A 19,284-nucleotide genomic window follows, 5' to 3' on the forward strand; every position below is an offset into this window, starting at 1 on the left:
GTCACACCCCTGCAATTACACGGCTCAGCTAAGACTGGAAACCTACGAGTAGGAACTGACATCGCGTTCATGCGCACCGCGGCTTCTCCACACAAGAGCAGCCCAATCCGCTTTTTTTTTTTTTGCAAGTGCTCAAGACAGGGGGACGGTATGCACGCTCCAAAATGCGCTTGGTAAGCGCGTAGATAGCTCGACGGGCCCTTCCATTGTTCACTCCAACGTCGACACACAGATACTGCGGCACTTGCGCCGCGCTTTCGATCGGCGTCTCCGCTCCCGTCAAACAAGCCGCTAACGCAAATGAAGCTCGGAAATCCAGACGACCAGCGACGCCGACCTTCGGAGCGGCTAGCGCGGTGCCCGCTCAATAATTCATAACCGCACAGGTCGCACGGCACATACATAGCGTCGATACACGAAGTGCAGCGGTTCTGCCGCCAGAGCGACCACGGCGCAATTAAGCTTGCTCATTTATAGCGCTTGCCCGGTTCATTAAATCGCTACACGACACCACACCCACACCTATTAGCCGGAGACAGAAGGAAAGAAAACAGGGCGCCACTATAAACAAAAAATGGGCGCGCTCGTGTGGAAACGTATTCGTGACCCACGGTTCGTCTTTCAAAAATCTGGAGCCCGAACGAAAAGAAGAAAATTGTTTCTGGAATGTTCTTAGATGTCTCGCGGCGTTTGAATCAGGAGTAGATTTAAACAAGGGAAGGCGCCTTGGCGCGTCCCTCTGCGAGATTTTTTTTTTATTGACAAACCATGAAAACGCCCATTTTTGCTACGTTTAAATTTCAGTAATTATATTGTGCAAACAGGTGCACCACCCGCCCCCAAGACTCCTCCATAAGCCAATCCCTTGTTTTGAACCAGAAAAGAGCGGCAAAACTTTATTGAAAAATAAACGCACTGTGAGAGACTCTGTGTACGTGGTATTTTCTCGTAGGCTTTAGCAATGCTTGATTCGGTTTACGGTTTGGTTTATGGGGGTTTAACGTCCCAAAGCGACTCAGGCTATGAGAGACGCCGTAGTGAAGGGCTCCGGAAATTTCGACCAATTGGGGTTCTTTAACGTGCACTGACATTGCACAGCACACGGGCCTCTAGAATTTCGCCTCCATCGAAATTCGACCGCCGCGGTCGGGATCGAACCCGCATCTTTCGGGCCAGCAGCCGAGCGCCATAACCACTCAGCCACCGCGGCGGCTAATGCTTGATTCATGCGCTTAACTAACTGAGGTATCAACGTTGTCGGTCAGAAAGGCGAGATCAGCGAGAGAGGCTGAAGTAGTAGTCGTAGCAGTGTTTATTTAAAAAAAAAGAAATATAAAAATCAGAAGGAACGAAAAGATTTTGCTAGCCCCGGCATCTGCCATCGATACTGACGCACCTGAGCTGGGGCAGCGGAAATAAAGGATAGTAGGCAGAATAGAGAAATTAAATGAAAGAGGTGAGGGGACAGAAAGAGGCTACGGGGAGAGGTAACATACACAAATACACTATTTACACAATAATGCATATATACAGGTTGCACACGTGTTGAGTCCATAAAACAAGAGGAAGCACAGGCGCACAACACTATGTACGCTGCAGCTGGCGTGGTGCGCCCAGCTGTTGATCGTCGAAGGTAGCACACGCGGAGCGTTCGATCACTGCGCAACACTACCTGGCGGAGAACAAACGGGACGTCAAGCCCGTCTGTTCAAGAAATGCACAGAGGCTCACCAAGGTTCGCTCGCAAATGCGCGCACTGCCCTCAGGCCACCAGACTCCCTCAAGACGCTATTGTGGCTGAAGGGGAATCAAGAAAGAAAAAATGTCTCCCAATTCGTGCCTTCGGGAGTAAATTATTGCCGGCCGGAGGAGTCCACGCGTGCTTGCTTAGCTTCGCCTTTGAAAAGGCGGCAATAACTGGATTAACCCCTCTCCCTCTCGCCAGCAGAACGGCAGCTCCTTTTCTGCCCAACAGTACCCTCAAAGAGGGCGATGACTAATTCAGAGGTGAGCGAGGAAAGCCACGCCGTTGCAGTGGCAGTGGCCAAGACTCTCAGCAGGGAGGGTGAGGGACAAGCTCGGAAGAATGGCAGGCAAACAGGTTAGAATCGCACGGATAACGCTGCAGTGAAAAAAAAATACAGAGAAGCGCGTCAAATCAGCCGGACCTGGGCGGCCTTCGAGACGGCCAGGTGCCTTGTGTGCCCCCGCGGAGGGAGGACGGTCACAGACCTCTTTTCCACGAAAGTCGGAGGTGCGCAGGTTTCAGGCTCTGCTGGCGAGCTATGGCACGAAATATGCGAGCCGGAGAGAAAGCAACAAATCAAAACACCTGCCACAGGCACCCGAACCTGCGCTCTCCGACGGGTGCTTCGACGACCGTGGCTGGCCACTTGGATCTGGGGTGACCATGCACAGGCTGGCCGCGGCAGGACAGGTCTAACTGGTTATCAATGAGATAGGCATCTGTCTTGCACTGGATTACCGCACTGATGCTGATGACCGTCTTGAGGAATCTCCAAACAAATTTGTACTGACATTTCGCACACTGTACAGGAAGCCTACTGAAATCCGCGAAAAACGTGCATACGGCTCGAGTGCTTTATAAAGACCAAGAGGCTCTGCGATGTTTCGCAAACCGAAGAGAGATCGGGAATCGGCCATCCGGTGCACAACAACTTTTGACAAGACTGATAGAAGTTATGTATGAACGTGCCAGGCTCCCAGCCCTCATAAAACTGGGAGGCTGCGAATATGAGCCGAAATAAAGCCTGAGCCGAAATAAAGCCTCCGTTGTCTCCCTCAAGAAACGGTCAGTTCGGACAGCCGAAGTTGAGCCTTCGTGCTGCTGTTTATCGTATTTTTTGCGAACAATGGCCACTTGACGACAACGTCACAGGCATGTGGCCATTGTTTCCGCAGTGCGGTGTAAACAGTACCTGTGAGTGTACTTGGCTACGCGTCCACCTGGCACTTTGTGGAGCAGCTGAACATTTTGTTAATGGCACGCCGTACAAAACGCATCTCTATAATTCTTTGTCGTGTGTTTTTCCCACAGGTGGTCGGTGGTGATTGCCGACAGTAAAGCGACCTTCCACGCCCTCACACTTGTCACGGAGATATCTGCCTCTGTACTCCTAGCAAAGGGGGGAAAAAGAGAAAATGTACCAAGGTGTGTGAGCACGCGTTATCCGAATACAAAGGACGGACGCATTCCGCAGCTATGGAACCGTGTAAAAAGACAAGTTGAACTCAAGGTCCTGACCCTTGTCCGAACACCAAAAATGCTAATCTTTCCAGGCCAACGCAAGTCTCACCAGCGAGCAAAGAAAAAAAAGAAAAGAAAAACTATAGGTGGGCGCCTAATGTACTCGTTATTACCGTGTTGTTCTCCCTTTTTGCAGAGCCGACTGGCAGGAAAACCGGAAGCATCATGCAAGCGGCATCCAATCCACCCTCCCCTCGCCGACGCCAAAAAGAAGTCAGGGGAACAGCAGACTAGACTTCGAGGCAGCCCCCGGTGCTGCCTCTCTGCTCCAGCCGCTGTGGGTGCAGCTTCTGGTGAGGAGAATCAAAACAGCGACTCCAAGGTTGCATGAAACAGACCCACCGGAGGTGATGCAAACCGCTTCCTCTTGGCCGAACAAAACAAACAATAAGGAAACGTACAACACCACAGCACACGTGGAAGCCAAGTACCCTCCTCCCCTTCCCCAAGTCTCGCCGCAAAAACCGCACAGAACCACGCGACCACCGCCACAGCCAGCACAACCACCGCCATAACAACCAACCATGCAGCAACAGAAACGACATAAAGACCAGACGTGACGTCACCCCGCATGTGACCCGTGCACTCGCGTGGATCCTGGGGCGGAGGCGGCGGTGCAGGGGAGAGTGCCAAGTAGGGGAGGCGACGCGGTGAAAAAAAGCAGCAGCAACGCAGCAAGAGAAAATACGAGACGACGGAGAACCCACGTGGCGGCGCTGCGCGCGCGCTCCCGCGGAAAGCGCGCGTCGGCGCGCCACAGGGACCGCCAGAGCCGTCGGCTGCGCTCGGGCGTCGTCGCAGCCCGCTGCTCGGTCGACCGACTTGAAGAAGAGCCAGTGTGGACAGACCACGATGGAAGCGGTGCCGTCGCCGCTGTCACCAGTGTGCCGTCGCTGTATGTGCCGCAGGTGTGAATAGACCGGGTGGCGGTGCCTAGAGGATTGCCACGGCTCTTCTGGGAAGACCTCGGGATACGAACACAGCGCGTTGGCTGGATTTACGGTTAAGAATCGGTGCGCGGAGGAGCAGGAACTTCGGGATCATGACAGGCACGAATGTTAGTAGTGAGCCCACGACGTTGAATCGCGCCAGCGGATGCTTTGTGTGCCACGGAGGCGGCGGCGGCTGCAGCAATCGGTGAAGTGGTGGTCTCTCTGGGTCGCCCTTCTCTCCGTGCTCCTGCCACAGCCGGCTCGGCGTCACAACAGCACCGGCGTGCGCGATGCCGGACGCCGGGGAGCAGCGGGCGCCGGGCTCTGCTGCGCTACTGCGGCTAGCGCTGCTGACGCTGCTGATGTTGGTGTCGGAGACGCCGCGCGGGACCGCCGCAGACGGTGAGTGTTACACCCTCGCCCTTTAATGCTCGTTTCTGCTTTCCCCGCCCTCTTCCTGCTCCTCATCTTCAGCCTCCCAGCAGCTTCCTTGGCATTCCCGGTTGATGTGATCTCTTCGGAAGCCGCGACATCGTGTTCAAGGCGTGCCTGCCGCTATGCTTGAGTCTGGTGCATCAGGAAACTTTCACAGCAGGATTACTAAAGCGTGTAACAGCAGGCGATCCTGCCGGCCCTTCCAAGAGAACATTCCAACTTTCACACACCACGCTCCGGAACGGAGACTTCGGTTATCCGAGCCAAATTTATCCTATCTCTCGTCAATGTGGAGATCGTCAACCCCTGAAACACTGAAAACGCCAGGGCCTCACACTCCCGTAGATAGACCATCTCATTACAGCATTCTTTTTTTTTTGCGCTGTCTCCCTCTCCTAAGAGACTCGCCGCTAAACTTCACATGTTTTGCAGACCACTGTGAGCATCACTGCCGACACGACGCCTTGGCATACACAAAGATCCATGTCCTGCACTTAGAGGAGCAAAAGTAGTTCGGTCCAGTATCGTGACGCACTGCAGGCGCGTGAGCACAGGAGGCCAGGGACAACCTCACGCTGACCTCCGTGTCTCCTTGCCGCCTTCCGCTCTCAACTGCGCTCTACAGAAGTCGTTCATCCCTTTCCCAAACTCCGTAGCCCTCACCAGCTGCAGCGTGACAAGTTTCACACTCCACGGTCGGACGGCGCTCAGATATGCAAAGGCTACAAGCTGACTCTCGAACGCCAGCGGACAAAAAGATTTCCCCCGAGCCTCAAAAAGCGCGGCCGGCTGGGCTGACTGGGTAGGCGGATAAGCCGGGTATCGCGAACCGGCGGGCAGCCGAGAAAAATGTGCGCAGAAAAGGCGAGTAAAGAGCCAGCAGCGCCTGAAGAGAGAACTCCACGGGCAGGAGAGCATGACAGCGTGTAAATAACACGGAGGCGGCGATAACGCCTACTCGAACACGGAGCCGACAGCGTCGTCGCGAAACGCTGTTATCGATCTGCCTTAGCGCGCCGTATACACGCTGGCACGCCACTAACGGGCGCGGGCGGCTCGATGTGGCCGGCGGGAGAGACGTGGCTCACACTTGCTTTGACAGATCGCGTGGCGCATCGCTCATCAACTGAGGGGACGACAGCACGCCTTCGATTCTGCGCGTGAAGACGTATTCTCGCCACGACTCTTCCGTCACTTCACAGTAGAACAACAGGGGCCTCAGAGGTTCGAGGTGTTGTCACGTTCGTGCACAATGACCTTAGTTTACTACCTGCCATAAAAAACAACAAATCACGCTCCAGCTAACACGCGAGAATGACCCTGAGAAGAAGATAGTTCGAGGAAATCCACGTCCTAACATCAGGCCCCTTCAAGCTTAAACTGGAGTAGGCCTGTATCAACACATTACCGCGTTTTGATCGCACAGGGACCGCTCAAACTAAACACGACGCTCAGCTTGAGCAGACCAAAACAACCAAACCTTTTCAGTGGAGACGTCATGGTTTGAATCGAGTGTAGGAAAAAAAGTTTTAATCGATTTTTGCGAAGAACAACACAAATGTAATTTGTCCTCGGTGTTCTTTTAGGGAACGAATAATACCATTAAAATGCATTTGAGGAAAGCGCTGCGCTCACAGTTGTAGCGTATATATATAGCTTGGAGGCCAGTCACTTTTCAGCCAGCAGTGGACCGTCGGAAAAGGAAGTCTGAACAAACTGGATTGAAGCTTGGTTGACTCAGTCAAAGGCTGCCAGGCAGGCAATATAAATCCCGAAACCGGTCAAGTTCGGAAGCTGTCACCACATTAAGACATTGGTTCATTGTCCTAAGCACAACGCGGAATTGTGAAGACCGTGCATGTATTGATGACATGACTCAATCGACCTCAACGCTCTGAAGGCAATTAGCCAATCTCCAGTCGTCGGAACACAACTTTTGTACTGCTGGCACCTCAATCAGAAGCGCCTGAGCTGAGCTGCTTCGTGAGCAAGACGCTGAAGTTTGTGCTGAGGTGTGCTATATGGCTCCTGCCTGAGTTTAAGACGTCTATTACAATTAACAAGGGCATTCTATTCTACAGCTGTGTGCCGTCCGGGAATGCACCGCATCTATACTATTCCCCTCTGCTCAACGTTCCCAAACGTCACCACCTGCAGCATCAGCAGCGCCCACAGGTCCAAGGAATCGGACTGATTCAACGGGCGCCTGCACTGCCCCGAGGCTGTTTCACGTTCGCGACTCTTATCCGTTGCTTTTACTTCTACTTAATTTCCACAGGCAAAAGCACACCCCGAGTGGTGCGAGCTTCAGCTGCGCGGATGGATCGCAGGAAAACAAAAAAACAATCAGAAAGAATGCCACTCACGACAGTACCATAGAGTAGGAGGATGCCTGCGGCCGTCGCAACCGCTCAGGGCCCATTTAGAAAACAATATTCGCACTCACGATCGACGCATTATGCTGCACGGAGCGCGGCAAAAACGAAAACACTTGTGACCAATCGTGCGTCGCGCTGCCCGTTCCGTTTTGCGGCTTGTACGGCAGGTGGCGCATTTATTACCCTAGCTGAAGCATCCATGCAAGATTGCCAGTGCCGCCAACAAATCGTTGCGAGCGCCATGGGCACCATTTGATTGATGCCCGGCGTATCACGTATACGATAGACGCTCCAAAAATGAGCACACTTTTCGTATATCTTCGCACAACTCCTGTTATTGGAGAAACGGCCTTCTCCAGCATAGTTATTAAAGCAAAGTAAAAAGGTCGGCTGCCAGGCACGCAGGAATTCCTCTGGAGCATAACTGACTGCAAACGCTAACGCTAGCGGCAATTCAACCAAAATCTATATGCTCTACATTTTGCAATTGATTTATTGTATGTGCCTCAGAATTTGTGCAGTTGTATAGTTTTTAGACATTGAGAAATTATCATAACCCACTAATTATTATTATTCAGTAATCGTACTTTTATTGACAAACCTATCGTAGGCACCACTAATGACGAGATATTTGATGTTTTAGCCGAAGTTTTCATTGCCTGGCATTACAGCGTCAAACAATGTGTGTAGGGACTGCACTACACGCGCTCATTTCTGTTCGTTTGAGCCGGTCAGGTTTAGAAGACATGTATTCGCAGCTAACTTCGTGCAAAGTAAATGTTGGCCTTCTGATCAAACCTAGGTACAGTCTCACGGAAGTTTTGCTCCTGCGAAAAGTGGAAAGAATACAGGCTGCTTAGTTAACGGTTCCCCAAAGTTTAACACTATAAAGGGGAGTGTCAAGACAGCCTTTCGGCAAGCTAAGAATTTCTGACCGTTAGCGAAGAGCGAGAATGGTGATTGGAACATCAGCAGTCAAGGCGAAGTTATCGTGGGTTGTATTAGGTGCTTCTTGCGCGCAATACACATCTTAGTACAAAAACATACGCTCAAATACAGCACAATGCGTTCGCTACATTGACAAGACCGTATTTTTTATGCCGCGTAGCACTCGTCGTTTACCAAAACTTCTGCTACGCGACCGGCCTCCCTGCCAATTGTCAACTCGAAGAGAGAACAAACCTGTCTGTGTGTTTCTTCAGAGTTCGTTGTCACGTGTCTAACACCAAACACGCACGTGGGGTTCGACACCTAAGCCCATATCACGACCTCAGCGATGTAAACAACAGGCACGGCGTATTGCAACCGCGCAACGGCAGGTATGATTGAAAAGTCCATTCACTCTTCGCTGTCCTCATTTCTGACAGTCGTCATAAACGATCACGCCTTTCTTGCAATGAAATTCAGGTGGCAGAGCAGCTGTGACTCACCGTTTACGGCGGCACCCAGGCGTAGAAAGCCATTCGCACACTTGAGACACACCACAACAACCGCAACGACATACGGCGTCCATGTTCAAACGAGCGGGAAACTAGCTCTTCTAGAGGCTAGGCTTGGCTCGCAACCGCGCTTTTGCAAACCGGTCGCTCTGCGGCGGTTTCGGTTTCGTTTTCATGTGCGCGCGCGCCTCGGGAGCGAGCTATTTCGCGTTCCAAGCCCAGATCATGCATCAGGAAGCGGCATTTTATTGTGGGGCGCTAAAACTTTCAGTCCGGAATTTCGACAATCTCCTCGCTTTAAAGGGATACAGAGGGGAAATTGAAGTTGGCTTGCATCAATAGAATACCAGCCCATTACCACAAAAAGACCACTCTTACTGAAAAGAAAGCTCTTGCAAGGTGGAAACGAGCAAGAACTAAAATACAGGTATCGCAGCCGCAGGCCAATCTCCAAGTACGAGAGTGATGACGAAATACCCGCCATATACACGAATATCTGAGCCTGACAAACGTGCATGAAGGTCCATCGTATTAAAAACCAGCGCTAAAAAACACAGAGGACGAGGCTAGACGCACAGAAGGCGCCGAACATACAACTCTACTGTGTGTCTAGTCTCGTCCTCTGTCTGTGTTTTTTTAGCGCTGTTTTTTAATACGATGAATCACCACCAACTCGCGCAATCCTCAGTTCTTCTACAGTGCATGAAGGTTACGCGTTTGGATATTGAAGAATGCAAGTTTTGTTTTGAAACCGCGAGTGCACTTCTATAACACGAGGAACGCGGAAAAAGGACAACCTGAATGTTGGAAGCCGAATAAAACCTGTCCTTGGCGGCGTAACAGGCGGCCAGCTGAGTTTCGGCATGGTTTTCTGCTTCTTGGCTATGTGCTTTGCGTGCCCGCGTGGTTTCATTTTTGACGAGCCTCTATTTACAATTGCGGAGCAGCAGAGGAACTCACAGCACGCCTCTACGTGCTCCTCGGACGAAGTTCGTGCCGCGGCATGCACCTGCGACGAGGAAAACACCTGTGGCTACCTAATGCTGCACGAGCGCCTACGCTAGCAAACGCACCGCTCGGCGCTTCCGTGGCGTGTTCGCTTCGTCAACATACCAAAACGCTGGGCTGCATAACTAGCGCTACGAGGACCACTATTAGATACTTTAAATATGTCCGTGCGTACTAGTCTCAACTCATCACTCGTGATAGTGGATCGGTGGTTACAGCTGCTGCACCTGCAGCTGGGCTTGCTGCGGACGCTGCCGACTCCACGGCGTTCACATTATCCTGCCAGACCCGCCACCTCAGCCCTCGAAACTGAGCATCGCACGCTGTTTGAGGTCGCTGAAGTGCAGAGCCGCAGTTCTTTGCGAGAACTCCGTTGTCGGGATCAGGAACAGGGTCCGTCGTAACCACATCGTAATGCTGATGCTAAAGCGGCGACCATATATAGCGACTATAGAGGCATGCCTTCAACGTCCGGCCGGTGGTAGTTTTGATTTCGGCTACTGCTAGGCTACACCGCTCGCAGCCAGCAATCACGGACCCCACTTTAAGTCCGTTTACGTCACTTTTCGGGTATTTTGCCATCATACAATCCCGAGTTTGAATGGAGCGGCGAGAAAAAGTTTTTCAACTTCGAATCCAAATTTCTTAACAATAAATGTATTTTTCGCCGCCGGACAAGCAACAACAAATCCACGATATACCCAACTAGCGGATTTTGCTGACAAAAAAAAAAAAGTTGTCTGAGTTGTCCTCAGTGTGCCTTAATTTTTTGCGTGTTACCTCGTGTTGGCCGCTTTAACGCGAAAACGGAAAGCAGTTTTTGCAAAACCTTCATACGCCTTGCCTCTGGTGACATTGCTCTCATTTCATACCAGTAAAAGATACACGATGTGTATTGTTTTGTTTTGTATTGTTGTTATTTTTTTCTTCACTGCCCCACCCCCTCTGTAATGCGAAAGCCCGGAGGGTAAAATAAATGAAATTAAATCAAATCAGCATCTGTAATCTCAGTAAAACGCCTCATACCCCTGTCACACAGACACTGCAAAGGCCTTTGAGAATCAGGTCCTTATATCCAAAGGCGTAAGGAGTGCAGCTACATGGCACAAATGTTGCGCCTTTGCCGCTAAGGACTTTGGAGGCTAAGGCGCTCGTTAGAAACATTTGTAGCACAAAGGCGCGGCCTTCGAGAACCTACAATCGCAGTGCCATCCAACGTCAAAAAGTAAAAGCAAGAAAGAAAATAGATGCAGCCAACAATGTTTGAAAACATATTTTTTTTTTAAATACGAAAGGTGTGACTGGCTTTGCTTTTTGTACGGGTGTTTATATTTTATGCCCAGATTTCAAGGCAGTGAAAGTGTTTCAGCAACACCGAACGGCCTTGGTTGGTGGCCAAGGCAATACACAAAACCTGCTGCTGCTGATGAGAGTAGCTGTTGCAGTACTTTTAAGGAAGCAATCAGAATAAAAAAATTGTCTGAGATCAACGAATGAACCGAATACCCCACTTTAATTTTAAAACACTCACTTGAGCTGCCTCGAGCACAGCAGCGGGTGCTAAGCCTGAACGACTGCTTCACCTTTTAGCTGCACCGTGTAGCTGCGTCGCTGCTCCTTTAAGCTTTCGCTCCTTTGGTAAAGAGAGGTGCCTTTACTGGAAAGGCCTTAGGGGAATGCCGTGTGACAGGGGTATTACTTAATCAGAAGTAGTCAGCTTGACTGATATAAGCCCCTCAGAGTGTTATACATGAGTTTCGGACATGCCGAAAAGGGCAGGCGCCACGCAAACGATATCTCTACAGAAGGTGCTTAATTCTTGGGGTTTGCATTTTGCCTCCTCCTCAGTGCATAGTGGGAGGTCAGATGATCTTGGCTCACACTGACCTGTGCCGTTTCTTGGCAGCGAAGGTTCGCCTGGTATCGGAGATAAAAAATATAAGGCTGCTGAAAGCGATAGCCATTACGAAGGGGGCAGTGTTTCAGCCGGTGAGCGAGAAGCGAGTGCTGAAATGTTTCCACAAAACCAGGCTCAGCGATGCAACGGGTATCGCCGATGCTGCGAAGATACAAGGGGTTCGCACACAACAGAGACAAAAGACTACCAACGTAAACGCGCACTGGAAAACGCATTCTTTCGACGTCATTCAAAGAGACGGCCGTTGAAACCTTCAGGGCCCGAAATGCTTGCGCCATGGCAAAGGGAGCGCATCAACCGGGAATTCTTTTGCAACTTCGGCATTCTCGCCGTTCCGTCGACACCCCGGCAGGCCTGTACACCGCGCCCACTTCCCGTACATTCCGCAGACTTTTTCTGCCTCCAAAAGAGCACAGGCAGCGCAAGCAGCGAATGAAAATATAAGTGGTGGCCAGGGGCGGACGAGAAAATAAACGCCACGGGGCGCAGCTGCGGTCTTGGTCCCTCGAATACGCACGGGCATCTGTATCTTTCCCAGCGGCGTTTTGGACCTACTTCCCTTCTCTTCGCCCGCTTTCTGATTCAGCCATTTTCGGCGTCGCCCCAGCGAGAAACAAAGCGCGTCTTTTGGCGCTTTGCCGCTTTAGCCTTGCTCGTCTTTGTATTCTTTGGTCCATTGTTTCACTGTAGCCATGGGCGCGCCTCGTCCGAAAGCGAAAGGCCGGGGGTCTGGTGAAAGGGGGTCTGGTGGACGGGAGAGGGCGTGGTGGCTTCACGCGACGCTGCTGGCGAGACGCTACTCCACGGTTGAGCTCGCCGTAAGCGCTTCCAGCTGTGACGATGCGATGAGCGGTATTTTCTGTCCTCTGCGTGAGGTCGTTCGCTGGCGCGAGTGGTGGCAGGAGGGGGAACGACTGTCGCTCCCTTCTTCGCCGCTGTGCAGCGAAGACTTCGTGCAGATTATGTGGGGCCGGGCGCTGCGGGAGCATCCGTGCCGTGATTTATTCGCCGGAAATTGTGATGCGCCGGTCAATACCAGCGCTGTGTCGACCGGTCGAGCATGATGTCATGCTCGCATGAGAAACGAACAGAAAGAGGGCCGCCTCACGAAATGTCGTCATGAGGTTCGAGACAAGGGGCGTGGGAAGCGGCGTAAAGCGTTTCATGGCACCTGTGCCTTGCTCGTTCTGTGCACTTCCAGCTGGCACACGATAGTTTATTTGAAGAGGCCGTATTGTCCAAGGGACTGCAGCTGCCAGGATGCCTGAAGAGCTGGCTCGACGACAGCTTTGTGTATACGGTCATGTCCGCTTCGCCTACGCGCCAAACTGCGTCTTTACTTTTACGATGTCACTAGCTCTGCGCTGTTGCTGCAGCCTTTCAATTGCTATGCAGTTGCCAATGGCTCAAAAACGCCGCAGGATAATCTCCTGTGTACCATATACAGGATATCGCGTTCTGTAAAGCGGTCTGCTGTATCCCACTGCCGCCATCGTTAGAGGGACACTAAGATAGCTGGTATAAGATAGTAAAATCCGATAGCTGGGTCTTTTGTGACTCTATTGACGGATCTTCGGCAACAAAAGACCGTTTCAGTGCTGAAATATTCAGGTAAAAGTTGGGATATTTTTTTCTCTATTCTGGTTCAAACTCGTGACGTCGATGATGACGTCCGGGGTAGTTGGTTTGCTTTCTTTCATTTTTCATGTTCACCCTCTCTTTCTGTATTCCTTGCACGATAAGAAGTGCACTGGCGGTGTGGAAACAAAATTTTACTCAATATGCAGGCGCGGCGTAGTCCGTCGTTTTCTTTCCTCGCCTGACGTCACCGCAGTTTAGTTGTGGAATCAGCTTGCGGTGGCGACGTCTGTCTTTTGTTTTTCAACATTTTCCAGGTTACAGAAAACGTTCCTTTTCAGGGAGAGTATCGCTCTCTTTATATTAACATTAAAAAGTGGCAATCCATTCACGTAGGCCTTAGGACGTACGATAGCACGTGAGGCATGTCGTGTGCTCGACTCATCCTAGAGGCGAAATATGGAGATGCTTAAATTTTGTTTTATCATCTACTGCCTTGAGGTTGGGATCACACAAACATTATCGGGGCCTTGTTCGTCGATTTATGGCAGCGTGAACAGTAGTGCGGTTGCACTTGCTTCGTTCCCAAGCTGGCCGCTTTTCGCCTCCCAAGTCGCATCCGCACGTCGTCTCCCAAAGCCTTCATTATAGCAGCCAGCGCATTTCGTCTTGGGTTAAAGCAAAGTTTGAGTTTACTCTACAGCACTTCGCTCGGAAAGCGCGAGTCTCCATCGGCGCCTTACTGATACCCGCGTGCGCATCCTCATCGAGCCAGTATTTTCCGCGAGCTCTGTGAAAACACGGCTTTTCCAGAATCCCTGTTTACTATACGTGGGCGTGCGGCGCGGGCCTGGCGGAGACCCGCGCTGCGTGGTGAGCCCCGGCCGCGTGTTTTTTCGGAAGCACTCGTCCGCCGGTGTTTATGTACCCGTTCTCTCCGAGAGGCGGCGCTATTTTAAAAGCCCCGCGGCGTTCAGCGCCGCGCTGAAAGAAGTGCTTCCCGTCCAGACTGCGCGCCCACCGTGCTGGTCTGGGCTGTGCGCGACACCGCGCGGTCAGTCTCTTTCGTGCCAGCTGAACGTTGGGACAGAATGCAATCCTCTTCGGAGGAACTGAGTAAGCAATCAGCAGTCGGTGCTAATATCACGGAATTCTGAAGCAAAAATAAAAAGGAGGCACTGTGAGAAGAAAAAAAAACTGTTGTTAGCGACAAAACTGGAACGCTTGATTGTTCATGGCTATGCTAATGCTGACTCGCGCAAACTGTAGTTTGCTACAAAAATATTCGCATCGCCATTAACATGTACTATATGTTGATGGTGATGGTGAGAATCGTCAAGCCACTGTTATGCGGTTTTTATTCCTTCACCTCAAACATGAATGTGTGTGCGTTGTTTGGAATGAAAATTGTGGTTTGGTTTGGTTTGGTTTGGCTTCGTTTGGTTTATGGGCGTTTAACGCCCCAAAGCGACTCATGCTACGACGAACGATGTAGTGAAGGGCTCCGGAAATTTCGACGATCTGGTGTTTTTTTAACGTGCACTGACATCGCGCAGTACACGGGCCTCTATAATTTCGCCTTCATCGAAATTCGACCGCCGTGGCCGGGATCTAATCCGCGTCTTTCGGGTCAGCAACCGAGCGCCATAACGACTGAGCCACCGGGACGGCCGACTGTGGTTGTGATTTTTTGTGATATTAATTCGTAGTAACAATTAAGAACAAATCCCGCACCGCTGATTGACAAGGATATGCGCAATGACCAACCTGGTGATACTTCACATAGAAGAGCATGTTTGTTGCCATGTAGATGTTTTTCACAAGCGGTTCTGCTTCCAGCTCAGACGGCGCTGCTTAGCTGGGAGAGAACAGAAGATGGCTAGGAAAGAGGGTTGTATAGAGTGATCGACGGGGTTTGGCTTTGGACAATGCGTTTGACATGCGATTTGCTGGAGGGCGTAGTAGTGTGAGAGAGAGGCAGATATAATGGATGACCGAGGAGAATGAACCTCGAAAGGAAATGCAGGGAGCAGATATGCATATATTCGTTTCGAACAGAATGTCTGGCGAGCTCGTTCACAACTTCAACTTGGCAGAGACCTCCGGCCCTGCCGCATTGAAGCAACTAGCGGCCAAGGACACCGCAGCAGCCAAGACCAATTTATTCCAATCAACGGCGTGGTGACGAAAAGAGCTTAGAGAATCGAAAACGAAACAGGGAGATGGTGCGAAGAAGAAGGCGGAGCACAGTTTTCAAGTTCATCATCTCCGCGTTTCACAATTCCCTGAGATTCTCTTCTGCGATACTGACGCGATAAAGAGGGAGAGGGGGGGGGGGCTCGTAGAGAACACTTTAATAACGATGGTGCAGACTACAGGGTGAACCGAATGCTCAGAATTTCCAGGTTCGATAACCAACGATTGCAGTTTCCCGCGTAATACTTCCGTGCCAGGCTTCGTCTCGAGGCATGTCTGTACGCGCCCTGTAAGGTACAGAAAACGAAAAGGGACGAATACTTAAATTACGAGTTTGCGCTCTGCACGATCACAGCATCGCTCAAAATCATACTGCGAGATGCATGAAATGAAACCTCAAAAATGCGTCATCACCGTCAAGAGCAAGATTACGTGCATTGCAAAAGAACGGCTGGTTCTACTGATTTCCCATAGGTCCTGTCCTGCGTCTTCTGCGGCCATGCTATCACGACAAATTCCTTCATCTTATCTCCCCATCATAAAGCCAGTGAAACGCTGAAGTTGTCGAGGGCGCGTTGTAGACTCTCCAACCACCATCGAGAACAAAAACAACAAAAGAAAATGCTGCTCGCGGAGGGACCGCATTTGAAAATGCTGCTTCAGTTTTCTTGGTTCAGCACTCAATTTTCGGGCTAGCAGTCCAATACGCTTCGCATTTATAACGTTACCGCGAAGCCCACTATACCTCCTCTAAAGTTTCGCCCGAACATATATCGATGCTCTCGTAGAGTAACGCCCTACAGAAAAAGCTGCTGGTTGCTCAGTGGCTTTGACTTTGAATCCTGGACTGCATTTTAATAGGGTAGAACGTTGGGCCAGTTGGTGTAGCGACATAATTAAAAAACTTTGCGCAGAATAACACAGGACGGGAGGGAGAAACACGCACGCACGCACACACACACACACACACGCACGCACGCACGCACGCACGCACGCACTCACACGCACTGCATTTTAATCGGGGCGAAATGCGAGAAAACGCACGTGCGGTGCGCGCTGTCAGTAGACGTTAAAGAACCCCAAGCGGCCGAAATCATTCCGGAGTCATCCATTGCGGCGCGAGCTCTTCGAAACACGCCACATGCTCGGACAGCTGTACCTACTTCAGAAAGCGCTCTTCCAGTTGCTTTAGCCGCGACTTCGCGTGAGCCCCCTCGTTTCATTTCATTTGAAGCCAGGGAAGGAAGATTCGGGATATCGAGCGAATCGACAGGAACGGTTAAAAAGAACGCACCTACGCCGACACTCGCGGGGTGCAGCTCAACATCAGCGCCTGACAGATGGCATATCCTCCCGGGCGCTTCCTGATAGCTTCCGGCTGCCGCCGCCGCTCAGCCCTCGCCATTAGTCACGCGAGTGTGCGAGGACTTGAGAAGTGATGCGTTATCACGCTGTCGGAGACGCCTGTACACTCTGCAACACGCTTGCTGTCAGGCCCAAGATGATATCAACGTGCACCAGCTGCGGGGGTTACGGTGTTGCCCAGAGGGTGACCTTGGACCCGAAATAAAGATCGATGAAAATTAAGAACAGAGTGCGCGTTTGAGGACAGCAGTTCCGGAATCGTGTCTCCACGCACGCTTGTTTCAAGATTTCCAATAAGTTATTTACCCCCAATATCAAGTTCTTGGATGCATTGAACTCGTTATACTGTTGAAGCTAAGTCACATATTAATGGGACATACACTAACATCTGCTGGCGCTTTCTATTGGATAGAACAAAAATGGGGACGAGGGACGTTGAAGGCGTTTACACCCTCTTCTATGGTCGGCAAGAAAGCCGTAATGGCTACCGTTTTCCACCTTACATGAGCACGGACGTGTAAGAAAGCAAAGAAAGAAAAAAATTCTAGCCCGTTTGCCCAGCGATGCAACCTTGTGGGGAACCGTATAAAGTCACGGTTCGTTTATTGCTTTCTTCTTTTTTTCTCGCAATCTCCCACAATTTTATCCCCCAGCGCTTTTATTTCTTATTTTCCGTCCCTTCGTCGCGCATTATCCCGGTTCGGGGTGACCAATGAGCCGCATGTTTCTATTCCGGTTAACGCCTCTGCCATTCTTGCCTTGCGCATCTCACCCAGCTACATTGCGGCACACCCACGCATGCGCGCTAACGACCCTCCGACGTCACGCTCGGGCATATGACGCAATGTCTAATGATCTCGTTCGCGCGCCGATCCATTAATCTGCTCCTTAGCGCGAGGGCGTATACTATCCGCGCCGCATGCATTGCACAAGATGGCGGCGTCAAGAACGCGATCCCCGCGTTGCGCTAATGCTTCTCCGCCGACGCACCAGACAGGCAGGTCGCACTATTTTCGGATGCGCAGTTTCCGCGCGAGCGACACCAGGGGTTTCGCAATGCCGACGCGGTCGGCGCTGGTATTTTCCTTTTTCCGATCTCTCGGCTCCGCAGGCCACCGTTCGTGAAAGGCGAGTGTGTGCATGCCTCGTAACAAAGGCGTCCAGCTGGCATTCATTTCCTTGTACCGATTGAGAGAGACCAGGCTTGTGGAGGGGTGGAAGATTGTTAGATTTCCACTCAGATCACAGAAAATGCGAGTAGAAATCTTGGAATGCATTTTCCAAACTAGATTTGGCACGCAAGGGAGCACAAAATGAAAAAAATAATAATAATGGTAGCAATATAAATTAGTACGGAGGGCGAAACCGTTGAAGAATAGTCAGGAAGAAGAAGAAGGGGGAACAGCTCCTTGGAAGCAAAGCAGGGCCAGTGTATCACATGCAGCGCAGAAATTAACGGGACACGAACAACGCAGATACGGGAAAGAACTGTTGGAAGCAAATGTAGATGCACGAGCTGCCTCTTACCAGCACGATTTCCCTGAGCTTCAGTTCAACGCTCCTTTGACTGCATAATGTGGGTGTCGATACCATCTGGCTGTGGCAGCCGAGAAAGGGACAGTCTTCTCCGAAAGTGCGTAGCCCGGTTAGCACTTGGGCCAGCAGTCGTCGAGTCGTCTGCATTCTATGTTGTGGTTGTGCTGGCATGATAGCGGCTCGTTAACAAAGGAAAATCACTTTTCTGAGAGCACGTGGGGCTGGGCTTGGAAAGGAGCTTCTCCGGAGAACTCCGCTTCTCACCAAACCCACCTCCATATCTCCCTTCTACTTGAGGCCCGTATCTAGCATGTCGGCAGTGCACCGTGGCTGATGACAACCACTGTACCGACCAGCACCACCAAGATTATGGGCGGAAAGTTAAACGAAGATTTTTTTTCTTCTCTCACAGCGTAGAGTGTCACAGCTCTGGGTTCGCCGCAGTTAATCAGTGGTTGATCCCCTTGCACCTGCCAGCTCCTCGTAATGTCACGCTAGCAGGTGCAAAGGAGGATTAACCGCGAAGCAATTCTCAGTCGGACGACGCCATTTGCGTGGGAAGCCTTCTTTGAGTGGCGGCTGCCGCTCAGTTCTTGCTTCCTACATTTAGCAGCCACTGTCTGCACGTTCGTATTCATATGTTTGCATCGCCTCCAAAAAAGGGCTGGTATTCACTCGTCGCTGACGTCCCTTACATAAATCGTCTATAGACAGTCTATAGACTTCTTGTAGACTCTATTGCCTTCCTATAGATATTTCTTTATGTCTATTCGTGGTCTATAGACTGTCTGTTGACAAAAGTCTACTAAAAGTGTATGGCCGGAAATCTATAGATTGTCTATAGACTGTCTGTAGGATTTGTATTGCCTATAGGCTGTTCGCTAGGGATTGTCTATAGAGAGTCTATAGACAGAAGTCTATGGAAAGTCATTAGACTCTGTAGAAATTTTTGTAAGGGGTCCTCACTGTAAGGCGTTACAGATCTTCGGCTTCGCGTCACCTTCGCAGTACCACTTGCTGTGCGCAACGAGAAATAAGGCGCATAGCTTCGCGACCTGTTTTCGACGCAGCAAAAGGCAGAGCTTTCCCCTGTCCGAGCAACGCGACTTCCCGCTGTTTTTCCCTCGCGCATTCCGTGCGACTGGGCGCCGCCGCATCGGCCGCGCCTGGCGAAAAGCGCTGATCGAAATCGCTTTTGTTCGCCGTGTTTCTCCGAAAGAAAAGCGCCGCT

General features: G+C 51.1%; 1 protein-coding gene across 2 annotated transcripts in view; it reads left to right on the plus strand.

The window, feature by feature from the left end:
• LOC144098347 (cell adhesion molecule Dscam1-like) overlaps positions 1-19,284 on the plus strand; it is a 140,907-nt gene that overhangs the window by 28,445 nt on the left and 93,178 nt on the right. The window contains exon 1 of one of the 2 annotated variants that reach the window (XM_077630913.1): positions 3,963-4,602. The exons of the other annotated variant lie outside the window; for it this stretch is intronic. Coding sequence (XP_077487039.1) covers positions 4,491-4,602 — 112 coding nt within the window. The 5' untranslated portion in view covers positions 3,963-4,490. Of the gene's footprint in view, positions 1-3,962; positions 4,603-19,284 lie in introns of those variants that run through there. 2 annotated transcript variants of the gene reach the window in all.

Source organism: Amblyomma americanum, chromosome 7, assembly GCF_052857255.1.
Source record: "Amblyomma americanum isolate KBUSLIRL-KWMA chromosome 7, ASM5285725v1, whole genome shotgun sequence".
Lineage (NCBI taxonomy): Eukaryota > Metazoa > Arthropoda > Arachnida > Ixodida > Ixodidae > Amblyomma > Amblyomma americanum.